The sequence below is a fragment of the Abramis brama genome, assembly GCF_963993115.1.
Source record: "Abramis brama genome assembly, chromosome: 10".
In the NCBI taxonomy this organism is placed as follows: Eukaryota; Metazoa; Chordata; class Actinopteri; order Cypriniformes; family Leuciscidae; genus Abramis; species Abramis brama.
In genome coordinates, this window is record NC_139972.1 from 32,105,954 (window position 1) to 32,120,563 (window position 14,610).

The 14,610-nt window shown below is 38.9% G+C and overlaps 1 protein-coding gene across 1 annotated transcript in view; it reads right to left on the bottom strand.

Moving 5' to 3' along the window:
* Positions 1–2,418: 2,418 nt before the first annotated feature.
* The window catches only part of foxo1a (forkhead box O1 a), a 50,543-nt gene continuing 38,351 nt past the window's right edge, over positions 2,419–14,610 (bottom strand). Inside the window, exons 2-4 of the mRNA XM_084125876.1 lie at positions 7,382–7,573; positions 6,058–7,268; positions 2,419–5,954 (exon numbers count right to left, since the gene is read on the bottom strand). Of these exons, the coding sequence (XP_083982002.1) occupies positions 5,951–5,954; positions 6,058–7,268; positions 7,382–7,573 (1,407 nt within the window). The 3' untranslated portion in view covers positions 2,419–5,950. The remainder of the gene's footprint in view (positions 5,955–6,057; positions 7,269–7,381; positions 7,574–14,610) is intronic.

The window sequence follows — 14,610 nt, forward strand, 5'->3', positions numbered from 1 at the left end:
ATGAGTCCGTTCATGGAGAGTCTGGATGAAGTTAATGACCTTTTGTTAGTTTCAGAGCGTAGGAGCAAGCAAGATGGTTTGTTTTTATAGTAATTTCATCAGATCCTGACCCACGTTATATTCCCTGTACTCTGATTTCCGTCATTGGTTATATGTATATGTATAAATATATATATATGTGTGTGTGTTATATATATCCATAACTGTACATAACCATGACACTTCCTCCTCCATCTTTCACTGACTTATTTATGCAATTTGGGTTCAGTCTTTCCCCAGTTTATAATGTTCCCCATCGGACCCAAATAGATTAAACTTGCTCTCATTACTAAAGTGAACTTTGGGCCAGTTGTCCTCTGTCCACACAACATATGCTCCTCAGCATAGGTTAGCTTAGCCTTTTGATTCATGGCTTGGTCACTGCAGAGTGGATTCTCTTAAATGGCGAGACACTGATGCCAAGACAGATCCTTACCCTGTTCAACGCTGAACTGGCGAGCAATTCCAGGAGCAGTGTTAAACCGATTTCAGTGTTGAGTCTCCATATTATCCTGTCCTCTCATGCATTTGTCTTACATGGATGACCACCCATTTGGGGGAACTTGAATGAATTAGTGTTATTGAAGCTGCAGTATTCTAGAAATCACAGATTTGGAACAACCAACTTCTCTTGCGATGGCTGAAAAGGTCATCCCTTTGGCCTTTATCTGGACAACCTGCTGTCAGTAACCTTCGAGCGACTCGCCATCTTGCAATGTTAGCGAACATTGGAAAGTGCCAGTTAAACAGGGTTAGTCAGATAATTAAGGAAATTAGCACCAGGTACAAGATTAACACCAATAACAGGGAGGTATCTGAGGCCTTGTCCACACTAATACGTTTTCGATTGAAAACGCATCTTTTTTTCTCTGTTTTAGCCTAACTTCCACACACACTGAGACGCAGTTTTAGCAACGAAAACAAAGCATTTTGAAAACACTCTCCAAAGTGGATACATTTGAAAAAATTTACGCCGTTTTTGCGTTGTAACGTGGACTGTGAAAATGGATGTATTTAAAAAAGATGACATAAGTTTAGTCGTGAACCCATAGATATTCATGTTTATACTGGTATTGTGCCTGTTATGTGCTTTCACACAGTTGCTAAAATATGTTATTTTGTACACTCTTCATATCACAGTCCTGCAAAGATGACAGAAAATTTATTCGTATTTGCTGTCCTGCAGCAAAATATGAGAGCAGTTGCGTTTTAGACCAAACATAATGGTGACTGAGAGCGACGTGGACGCATCAGTGAATGGTGAGATATTTAGCAAAATAAAATGATCCTGCCAGAAGAATTGCGTGATAATGTCTTGTTGTCTGTCTCATCTCAGTGAGCTTTTATGAGGGTTTACGCATGTGCTGAATTTAGCGTTTTTCGACATTTCAGTGTGGATGAGAAACTTTTGGAAAACGCTTGAAAACGCTAGTGAGGACGGAGAGCGCTTTGAAATGAAAACTCCATTTTCAAATCTATCCGATTAATGTAGCCTGAAATTAGAGAACAAGCTACAATTTCCTTAATTTCAAAGCCACTTCTTTGTCCTATTTGAAGATAAAATGAGTAGACGGGCTGCCATTTAAGCATATTTCATAAGTTAAATATATTCTAAAACACAGTATAAAAAAATTAAATGAGACATTTGAAAAAGTACTCTGATCAAAATTGGAGAACACCTCTTTAGAAACTATATGTAATCCAAGTCAAACTGTATTTTTTGAATGGCCCTGAAAGACAATGATAGGTATCTATCATTGAACACTAATGTTTACAGTATATAAAAATGAAAAGATGTATAAAAAGTTATACAAATAAAGTCCCCTTCAACCGGAGCTAAAGTTCATTTAAATGTGATTATCCCTCTTTAAAAAGATTTTTTTTTTTTTTTTTTAAACTTAGAAAGTTTTGTGTTTGTAAGTTGTGTATGACTTTGCACATTAACAATGATCATTTTCAGGACTTTCCTAAACATTATAGGGAATTTAAACACATGACTATAGTTCTATACTCATGTTATTAAAGACCAAGCTTATAATGCCGTTTGATTCAATGTTAAAGTACTCGACAAAACAAAACGAGACTCAAATGATTATTTGAAGGTTCAACTGACCTTGTCTGACAGATGAGAGTCTGGCTACTGATTTAGAGGAACGTCTTTAAGCATGTGTGTAAGTCTGTCAAAACTGTTAAAGATGTGTTGATATCCCTGAGAATATAACATTTACATAATTTTTCATAATCGTAATAATTTGTTTCTTTCCAGGTTCTTCAAAGTGGTCACATACCTGTACTGTACTTTTTGGACAATGATTTTAAGATTTCCCATAAGCCCTCAAAGTTTCCAAAGTACCCTTGTGAATGAATAAAGAGAGACAGTCACATTGGATTCTTCTTTATATAACATAATTTATATACACATGGCTTTTTACAGCGGCAGCATGTTTCTTGTACAGAAATACAAGCACAACATCGGCATCAAGAGCAAAAAACCAGAGCTCTGTAGCCTCACATTTCACAAACTGTTTGCTCTCTGCTGATGAACTTAAAGAATGAAGATATAATTTACATATGTCAGTATTGGCATGTCAGCTTAACAATATCATTTCTCTCTTATAGATTATTACTTTCTCAACTACATAAACAAATTGCACCTTTAGTTATATAATCTGTTGATTGTGAATCAAATCATTTCTGTACATAAGTTAAGAAATGTAACAGTTTGTTTCAAAATAGATAATCTTCACTTTTTTTCATATCTCTAAGAGAACTCATTACATCTATAGACAAAGTGCAGTATTTTAATTTAAAGGTTTTTTTTTTCATTAAAAATTGGTCCAAACTCCACAATCTGAAGAAAAACAGCTAAATTTTCTTCCAAATTTCTTCAATTATTATTATTATTAGTTTTTTTTTTTTTTTTTTTGCCTTTTCATTAGTCCATGTTTTCTACAAACTGCTTCTAAATACAAGAATAACAGTGTCAGTGTACAAAAAGCTTTGCATGTAAATTATCTTCTACTCTCTAAATACACTTCATATTCTTCAGAACTATGAACTAACATCTGTGACATTAACATGACTCCACAGCTCTATCAAACATGAAATATCAAATATCTCGTCATCGATAAAAACATACTGGAGATGACAATAATCATAATAATCATTAAAGTACATGGATGTGCATAGGTGGGATCACCAGCTAAATTCACAAAGCAAATGCATGTTCATGATGATGCTGAGCACAGTGATATTAGTAAAAAAAGCATCCAATATTTTCCCTGTGCTGAGTGAGGCAGTGTGGGTCAGAGGTTGATAATAATAATATTTTTATGGTGTGAAGTAAACAGATGTCTGACTTTCGTCCAATGACTGAACCTCATGGTATCCCAACCAGGACAAGAAATTTGTCTGTTCATACTGAAAGTGAAAATGATGGCACAGCCAATCATATTTTGTTACATATAGAGTTATGTAAAGTGGAATTTTGGACCAATTAGATTTCACAATGACTAGGGCTTCACAGTTACAAAGCCATAGGAATAGAAACCAGAAACAAAAACTTGCAGATTGTTGCTGGTTAGAAAAGTGTTAGCGTCTAATAACATTAAGCATTTCATATTTAAAGGTTGGCCACTGATATATCATAGTCTTCTCCAAAGCATTAAAATGTCTTCAGCGTAACATAGTGTCGGTCCAGATCCGGCCCACATCTGGTACGTGTGGATTCCACATGTACCAGATGTGGGCCAGATCTGGGCCAACACTATGTTGCTGTCTGTGACTACTCAATAAGTCATTTTCGATATTTTCAAGTCTTTAATGAATTATCTGAGATATTGGCCCCCGGCCTGCTTCAATTTTTACCAGTTTGAACATTTTGAAGGTCTACCTGCACTACGCAAGGCAGCAAAACTGTTGAAATTTTCGGTAAAGGAAACGAGAAATGAAAAGGAAATGATAAACAAAGGTTGAAGCAGCACAGACTTGGAAAATCACCACAAACTTGTAGAACGTATACATCACAGTGCCTGCAATTTGAGAGAGATGTAAAGCCAAACAGAAATATAATACAAGTGTAAATGATACACCATGACATGATACAATCACACCACTTCTCCTTCAGCCAAATAAATAATGTTAATTCAAAAACTCTCTACACTTTCTTAAAGGCAGAAAACTGCAGCATTACTACAGCAACAGATTCAATATGGTGGCAAAGGCATAGGAGTCTGCTAGCGCTGTAGCTCTAAACTACTTTAACCACTGTAAAAGGCTTTGGTGGTGTCCGGGGCCCACTAAAAAATTCAGAGAAAGAGAAAATCCAACAGTTTTTTTCCCTAAATTCTTCTAACCATGGGAATCTTTAGATTTAGCTCTTATATGGGTCATAACAAAGACAGGCCTGATCTTTTTTTAATACAGGAATGCACAGACGATTTTATTATTATAATTTTTAAATGCTAAATTTGTCTTTTGAGGACCACAAACCTCTGAAGAAACACACTATACACAGCTTAGAGGAGTAATTAATCCAAATATTTTAATTCTGGGATCATTTACTCACCCTCCTGTCATTCCAAACATGTGTGACATTCTTTCTTCCATGACACACAAAGGATGAATTTGAATGAACCACTGGTGTTTGCCATTGAATGATAATGATGCCCGATTTGATAGACCTTTTTTTACCTTTTGTGTTCCACAGAATAAATAAATGGGTTTGGAATGACACGAGTAAATAGGTTTTTCATCATTGGACGAACTATTCCTTTAAATAACAAAATTCTGAAACCAAATAATAAATCTGAAGCCAATAATAAACAGCAATACGAATAATTATGATAATACAAAAGAAAAAAAAAAACTAAATATTTCTACTTTATAAGTTTTTGAAATATATATTTCATGTATTTACAAGAAATGTGGAAAGATGTATACAATTCAGATGAGAAACATTCTTCCATGTAAGCCCACCAAAATGCAGAATACCAAATCCAGTTTCTCTCAGGTTTACAAAACAACATTAAATATGTTGCCCTGATTGTTGATATCATTGTGTAAACTCTGTACACAAAACTCTGTACACCAGTTTATAGTAACATACTCTTTAGAACTGTAGTACTGTACATCTGCTCTACGTCAAGTATGCTGACGAGACAGAAATGAAAGTGTTATGATGTGCTGTATGCGACGTAGTTCAACTAGTCTGCAACAATTTCCCTAACGCTTTCGAGGTCTTGTTTCTGCAGGACCATTTCTAAATAAATCTATTTACAGTCATTTCTGCCTACAACTGTTCCAGTTCTTCTTCCCAATAAGGCCAATCATGGAGTCTCTATGAAGCACAGCATGCATGTGTTACCTTCAGCAATAACTGCAGGGTAAGGTTTTAAACTGACAACACAATGAATAAAAGAAAGCTATTAACTTGGGTGACACTTTTCTGAGGTGTATCAAATGTACTTGAGGTGTGCTGCTGTGTGTTATACCTTATCACAGTTTGCCCTTAATGGAAAATGTGACTTTAAAACCATTCCTGTAAATTGGTGTGGACATTGGTAAGTGTGTGCTGCAGCAGATGTAAGGGCCTTAGGTTCTCATTGCCCTGATTTGAGCACAGGTTCTCTACAGCAAGAAGAAGGCAGTACAATAAAGCTTGTCAATTTGGCTATGGAGCACAGGCACCTGGTTTGGCACTTGGTTTGAATCCCAATGTCTGAGGAAAACGTCCTTGCAATTTAACTCCGCACTGAGCCAATGTGCTTGGCAGTGTGAGGTTTCATCTCAGATGCCTCTGTTGAAGAAAGCGAAAGAATAACAGGGGCTACGTTCCCTGACGAGGGGTTGACGAGAGGTTTGGATGCATGTGGACAGCAGCTCAGTGTTGCTGTACTCCAGTTGAGAGTTTTTACCTGTGAAGAAACAAAAAATACGTAAAAATGTTGTACTGTCCAAGAGGCCAAATTCCTGTAAACATCTTATTGACCCCTAAGTTTAATAAAAGTAGGGCCCTACCCAGACACCCAGCTGTGAGTGGTGGTCTTTACACTGTGAGGCGGGAACCCCTGTTGGGTGGCCATGGGGTCGAAGTTGAAGTCCAGCGATTCTCCATCCATGAGTGTATCATGCAAGATGGACTCCACGTCACAATCGAAATGCTCCACAGGCATACCGTCCAGATCACTGGGCAGCTTCTCCAGGTGTTGCTGTTGCAGGTGGGGCATCATCCCTGGGCTCCGGCCATATCCATTGCTGTTGATGCTGCAGTAAGGAATTCCACCTCCGAGATGACTGGAGCCTCCGTACTGCATATGCAATGCCGACTTGACGCTTCCCAGGCGTCCACTGGCACCGCCAATCGTGGCCATATGGTGCAGCGATCGCCCATTCAGTGCCACAGGTGTGGGAGGGGCTTGTCCGTGCATATTGTGCGGATGAGAGAGGGCATGGCTATGAGATGATCCAACTCCCATAAGTTCATTCCGCCTACTGCTGTAGGGGGGCAACATACATCCACCACTTCCAGCTGACTGGGAGACAACGGTATCCACCGAGGGCAGGAGCTCTCCAGACTCCCCATCAGACGTAAGAAGCTCCTTCAGCAGCCCTGCTGAGCAGTTAAACTGGCCCATAGTTCCTGGACCGGGACCAAAACTGGACTTGCTTTCTGACAGAGACTGCATCGGCATGGGGGACATGCTGCCCATTCCTGCCTGGCCGTAGAGACACTTACGATAGTCTTGTTGAGTCTGCTGGTTGACTGCAGCCAGACCTGGGGAACTGTAGGGGGAGTAACCAGGGCTGGCCTGCATGAGCGAAGAGGGTGAGGACTGGTTGGATCCTGACCCAGGGCCTCCTGTGGGCCCCACTGATGCGTTCTTAGGTGAGAGCAAGTTGAGGTTATCCAGAAGGTTTTCCATCACATTCTCAGGGCCACTGTGACCCAGAGAACCAGCCATTTCAGACAAGCTGGGGAGGGTGGAGGTCATTTTGGCCCCTGACCCAGGGCCTGGGTAGACCATGTGGACGTCAGAGTCGCCAAGTTCGTCGTCAATAAAGGGCGAGAGACGACCGCTCAGTGTGCTGGCATTGGAGCTGGTGCGGGGACGGAAAGCCGTCCAGGCATCAAAGTCGTCGTTGCTGTGGGAGTTTGGACTGCCGGGCCACTTGCCGTACTGAGAGCCTGGGCTGTCTGCACCCCCCTCGGGCCCACCTTGAAGAGCCAGCTATAAATATAGAGAGGAACAGAAGCCCTCGTGAGAAAAAATAACATATTTTCATGGATAGTGTGTACTGTTTATCAAAGAGATCACAACAAGGTTTGGTGTGCGGCTTTTACCTTTTTCTTTGCCGCTCGTCCTCTGCTCTTGGCAAACTTGCTGTTGTTGTCCATGGAGGCGGCCCGGCGTCGAGGCGACTTGCCGCTTTTGCCGCCTTCAGGGTTGAGCATCCACCAAGAGCTCTTCCCTGTCCCCTCATTCTGCACACGGATAAACCTACTATGTAGGGACAGGTTGTGTCTGATTGAGTTCTGTGGAGGAGAAGCAGAGCAAGGAGAAAAAGCATGAGTGTTATGTTCGCAGTTTGCCTCGTTCCCGCAAATTCCCCTCTGACGGTAAATCAGCAGAGTGCAAATCCTCGCAGCATCTGTTTTCTATTAAACTCTCTTTTCTCTTCACCTCCGCTTTCGTCCACTCACCCTTTCCTTCACCTATGTGTATCATTTTCTGTCATTCAAAGGAGACAGTTTTCCTTGAACATCGGCCATTCTTTTAAACATATTCTTGCAAATATTTACAAATTGCCCTCAGTGGTGCAATCACATAGAACAGAGATTCCCTTCAATGTTTTGCTGTGAATCATAAAAACATCATTCTATTTTTAGTGAGAATTTTATAATCCTTGGGTTTAGACCACCAAGACTAATATTAATGATATATATCTGTCTTAAAAATGCTACACTTTATCTAGTAGACATTATAAAATTTGTGTACAAGAGAAAGAATCTGTTCCTCCAAAAGTGACGATTTTGATTTGAAAGTATTAAAGGTGACATGGTCATCATGGACAAGGTTTTACATGGAAACACAACTGCAAACACTGGCATTTCAAAAAACTGCTTTGTTTGTTTGAGTTTCTTGACCTGACAATTACCTGTTCACTTAACAATGGAAGACAGGAATTGTTTCAAAAACCCAGTTCGAAACAGTCACTCGCATGTAAGTTCCAAGAACATTTTCGGTTTCTTTACCTGTTCCTTTACAGGAGAGCAAAAATGGACTTAATTAGCAACAAATCACTTAAAAATCTTAATGACCAGCCATTTCTACCAAAGCTGCTATTCTATTCTACTCTTGCCAAAAAATAGTTGTGGCACTGGGGTGAATTCAGTCTAGTATAATTATGAACTTTTCTATCATTCTGATAAGTTCACATACCGTAATGTCAGGCAAACATGGGTAAACATTCAGCCTGGCATAGACACATTACCTACGTTGTCATGGTGATCTCAATCATTAGAACCATTTTCCCTAGAGAGGTGGAAAATGGGGTATTTTTGAAATGCTGGCCTAATGCTTCCTATGTCTAATTTAGAGTTGTTAATGGATAGTTACAGGATGTGATGGCAGCTTAGGATGGTCTTTGCTGTTGTTTGTGAACTAAAAGGCTTCATGTAGCACGTGCAGAGACATTTTTTTTTTTTTTTTTCTCTTTTAAATCTGACCCATTAATCCTATAGTGGCTGTTCAGTTTCACATATGGTGCTGCTCACAATAAAACATATATTGGCAGAAAATACTATTGAAACTTAATTTGGAAAAATACTTTATATTAAAATTATTTATATTACCTTACATAATTATATTACATAATGCCTTTATCTCTGTTTTTTTTTTTGTCTTGCATTTCATAATAAAATTGGACAAGCTCAATGCCGACTCATTTTCTGGCAAATCTTTTTTTTTTTTTTTGGAATTTGTGCAAAGGATTGGGGGTGATTGGAGGACACAGATGACACACTTTATGCATCCTTCAAAATAAGCCAAATTAATCTTTCAAATTGAGATGGCCTTCGATGCAGCTTGGTGACGTGGCAGCTGAGATATGCAGCCTTAACCAACATGCGGTGTAACCAACATGCAAGGAAGCCATTTTGCTGTTGTCATGTGACAAAAAAAAAACATTAAACAGGAAATGATATCACAGAAAGGAATTCTGTACACCCTCATGACAGCGTCAGCAAGTTTTTTAAAACAATCACATATTTCGACATATAAGTTTGAAAAATTTTGGTATAGGCCTAAACGTTTTGCAAAAATGCACGGACAAAGAACTCCCGGAATTTGTGTGAAGCCTGCCAATCAGAAACAGCTCTTCCCATTGCATCACATTGCATGCATCACATGCATTCATGAACAGGGAATTATCACAATAACTGGACAGATAATATCCTATGGAGACTTACACTATATGTGCCCGCATTAACAGAGGGAAGCAAAACCTGAAAATTAACAACACGCTACGCACAACACGAATCCACAGCAGAAGAGTACAAACTGAACCCACTAACCACAACATGGTCCATCTGGCTTAAATTTTAAAATCCTTTCCACACATGGCAGAACAGAAAACACAGCATCACTGCTTTAAAACACAACTTTGCATGTCATGTGAAATGACTCTTGGCCAGTCCGCAAGCTTGTATAGCGTGACAAATTTAACCACAACCACATTAGAAGACAGTTCACTGATGGATATATGGAGAGGTTTGGAAGAATGGGAGCCCCGGGAAACTGGGGAATATCAGGACAGAATGTGGCATTTTGAGTCCACATTAATCCAGATACTCATTTGAGAAAATCCATCTTTTTTTTTCTACCCTTCTGTCCACAGAGACGCCATTTTTGTCCTGCAAGCTTTCTGAAGATACTCTAACAAAGCGGTAAGTGCCTGCTCTGTGTCACAGTGTTGCTGAAGATAAATGTTACTTTGTACAATCTTCATATTACACTTCTGCACAGATGCGTTTTAGACCATAAATGGAATGGCGATTGAGTGAGACCTTGACACACCTGTAAGTGCTGAGATAATGGTCGTGCCGGAAGAATAGCATGAGAACTTTATTATTTCTGGTCTCTCTGTATTATCTCAGCGAGCTTTTATTACATTTAACACATGCGCAGTAAGAGGATTTCAACATTTTCCAATGTTTCAGCGTGTATGAGGAACTTTTGGAAAATGCTTGACAATGCTAGTGTGGACGGGGAGCGTTTTAAAACCAAAACACCGAGAACATACGGCCAAAAAACGACAAAGAGAACCCAAACGATATCAAAGCGCGCTCATCCTGTGTGCAGGTCTGTGGCTTCCTTCCCGATCAACACAATTTTAGCCTGTTTTGACAATAGTTGATGTATTAATGGCGGCAGAACACAGGAACTTCGACATTCCAGCTAATCACTGTGTTCAAAGTTCAAACATAATCACAGCTAACCCGCTAATACCCTATCTCTTCTGGAACTACAGTGTCCCAATCCACATTCCTGTCTGTGGATACTAAACCCCAACCATCACTCTTGTTGTGTGAAGATCCTATAATCTTGGGTTCACAACAATACTGCCATTCCACAGATACCACAACACTACACACAATGAGACGACGTTATATAAAACGGAGCAATTTCTGGAATGTTATGATCGAGTTCGAACACAATGTGTCATCTATGCAAATGAATCATATCATTATGTTGACCTACAGTGGAAGTGTGTGTATATATTATATTGTCATCATACTGTGCTGCGCAAAAAAAACGTCCACTTTTCATATCCTCTTTCCAACTGTACTATGATCTGAATAAAATGGCAAAAATGCCACAAAAAATTCATTAATTATAAATAAATGAATATAATATATATGTTTTATATATTATATTTTTAAAATATTTTACGGTGCCCACAATACGGTAGTTGTTGCAGTTATACTATAATAAATTTGTAGTAGCTTAATGTTATGCTGTATTCCATTCAAAGTGTAATATTCTTACTTTATATCGCTGATTTATGACGTTTAAAGAATAATATGGCAATGCATTTGTTTTGCAGGTGTGTGATTGTCAACAGAGAAGATCGTTCACTGTGTTTAACACATCGATCTCTGCAAATGTTTGCTAAACTTTTTCATAAAAGTTTTATGATCATATAAAATGCATCTATGTTTCAAAGTGCCTACATTATGTTTTAAAAGGAACTGATTTTATCTGTGAACATTTCCGTTGATGCCGCCATGTTTGCCTGAGGTCATACAATTGCATCTGGAAGTTTGACTTCAACTGGCGAACTAATGTACATTTCTAAATTTAATTTGAAATTCAGGTTTTCATTTACATGGAGCACATCAATGAACGGAAGAAAATAATTATTAATTTTATCTTAATGTTTAATTTTCATATTCCTTTTTCTGAGCAGAATTTATATGTATTATTTTCAATGCAGCTTCCAATTTTTTATTTTTTTATTTCTCATACAACAAAAATGCTGGATGATCACTGTCTGTCAAATTCAGTTAAAATTATGCATTACATTTTTTTAAATCATTTTTTAGGTTGGGGAAAAACCTTTTAAAAGTATAAAATTATTACAAAAATATTTCACAAATGCTCAGTTGCATTGTGTTGGAAGTGAATAAATGATCAAACTAGGGTTCTAGAACTTTTCAAAATTATTGTATACGTTGTGTTGATAATAAGCAATTTCTTGCAAAACTAAGCATAACAATTCCCATGTCTTTCTCTTGACTTTTGATTATTTTATTAGTTAGATTATTAGATTATGCCTGCAAAAGTCTTAAAAAAAACGAAAATGTCAAACTCCTTGATATTTCCTGGGTGTCCTTCACCGTGGGAACCCTGACAAACATCACACCCTTGCATGTACTGCTATTACATATTCAAAGTACTCATTTCACATACACACAATTTGAAGCCCCTGCTGCAGGAACAATGAAGAAAGTCAACAGCAAGAGCCAAACACCAGGAAGTGACCACATGAAAGAGGACTGTCACAGGAAGCCGGCCTCACTTCCTGTCTTTCAGGAAGCAGTGGTTGTGTATTTGAGCATGTGAGTGTGTGCAGAGCGGACTGGAATGCCAGAGAGAGAGAGAGAGAGAGAGAGAGAGAGAGAGAGAGAGAGAGAGAGAGAGAGAGAGAGAGAGAGAGAGAGAGGTCTGCCCTGGTCTACTGCACTCCTCCTCTGGCAGACTTCTGTTTGGCACCAGCTCCAGCCACAGTCATTCTCACTCCCGAGAGAATAAACAAAGCGCTACAGACCACAGATACAAACCCAAGAGCTCAACTACTGCCCACTCCATTGCCCCCTTAAATAATGGACATCTAGACCTTGGACATATGCTTTAAAATGTCTCTATAAATCACAGCCATTCAAGCCCTACCTGATAAGTATAAATCTTACAGAGAACAGTTATTTGAAGAATGGTTATATGACTGTTTTCGGGTTGAATGGTGGTCTTCTCGCACCCCCGAGCGCCTGTGAGCGGAAAAACCACACTTGCAACTTTGGGCCGGCGGGTCTCGCGATGTAACGAATTGCTTTACGGCACTGCACACATACACTATCTAAACATTTATATGCTGGCCGTCTGTGTATCATACATACCTCAGTGGACATGGCTCTGTGCGTTCGCCCGTCTTCTTTGAAAACAAATGCACAGGACCAGGGGGAGAAGATGGTAGGGGGGCGAGTCGCCAACGAGTTTTGACGACAGTGTTGTCAAATATTTATTCCGAAGCTGTAGGGGGAGCTCTAAAGAGAAACCCGCGAGCAAAAAGCGAGAAAACAGCGAAGAAATCGGCAAAGCTGCATAATGCTGCTTTAAGTACCTCATGAGTAGCATGCTAATGATTAGCATGCCACACGTGATACATAAACATTAGGGTGAAAATAACCCGAGATGTTTCTTAAATATGCATACTCTACCCAAGTACGTGAACTCAAATGCTTCAGGTCATTACATTTGGAAATGTGTTCATAATTTATAACGCAATGCAAGTACGCACACCATTCTCACACTGAAAAAAATGATTTGTTGAATTTAATAAAAAAATGTATCGTAAGTGGTTGCACACAACTGATTTTAGCTACATTTAAACAAATGCATTAAGTTGAACTTAATCAATTGTTTAAATGTAGCTAAAATCAATTGTGTGCAACCACTTAAGATAATTTTTTTTTATTAAATTCAACGAATCATTTTTTTCAGTGCAGGGTCACCACAAGGGGCACTATAGTGGGTATAAAATGTCTTATTTTATGTGACTGATTTTTTGTTGTTGTCCTGATCTATTAATTTATTCAAAAATACATCAAAAATGCAATTCATACACGCCTATTCTATGATTGACACGAAAACAGAAATTTCACTGTGATACAACTGCCCTTCCATAATGTGATGTGACACCCCAAAAACATAATTAAATCAACCTAAACAAATAATACATTGTGCTGCTACACCGGTCGTGAGCGGCACGATGCAACACGACAAAATAATAGAGAACCCATCCAGTTCAATAGTGCAGATATTTCAAGGTAACTCTATCGAGTATTGAGGTTGGCTTCTGCCAAAGTGCGCGCACTTGCAATACTCTGGCCAAGCATTCGTGTCTGCATACTGGCGAAGAGTATATTTCTGGCTTAAGCGGTCATATTTGGTTGTACATGAACATGTGAGTAATTTCGTGACACACTAACATACATTAGTGCATGCGTGTGTGTGTGTGTGTGTGTGTGTTTGAGTGTGTGTCACTGTAAGCTGCACAGGCAGATGGAGGTCATGTGTTCGGGCCAGTCCACAAGCCAAGGACACAGAGTTCCATTTCTATTTCTCTCCCTCCTTACTTCAATCCCTTCCTCCAAGGAGCCTGAAAGGCCACACTGTTCTGCGACTGCAACCCCTCCTTCCCCCTCTCATTCCATCTCTAAGCATCCAAGATTTACTGAAGGCATCAGCATTGGGAATCCAAAACCAGCTTTTAATCAGAAATTGGGATCTGCACAATATCAGTTTGTATTCTTTTAATTCAGCTAAGAAGCAATGCCATGATGGTCACATGACTTCATTTAATACAAGTTCACCAAACTTGAAATTTGGAACTTCTTCGCATGAGCTTATTGTTTCAGGTCTATGAATGGAAGTCAATGGAACGGAAAGTGTAGTGTGAACTTTCCTTTCCGTTTTACCGTAAATTACTTTTAATTGAAAAGTGTAAAAATATATATATATATTAATATTAAAACTAAATAACAATCTAAACAAAATCTAAGAAGTTATCTAAATAAATTTGTTGAATTTGTTTAGCACCGGTTCAAGAAAATGATTTTCATGACGGAGCAACTTTCTAAAGTTGGCGACACAGCATTACAGCAGCATAAATCATGTTTTAGCTGATTGGTGAGTTTGCAGCCTGATTTGAATGTGATGACAGAACCTGTAGGCCTGGAGAAGCAAGGAACAACTTCTTAAGCAGAATTAAAATGTCACTAAAATTGTCCTC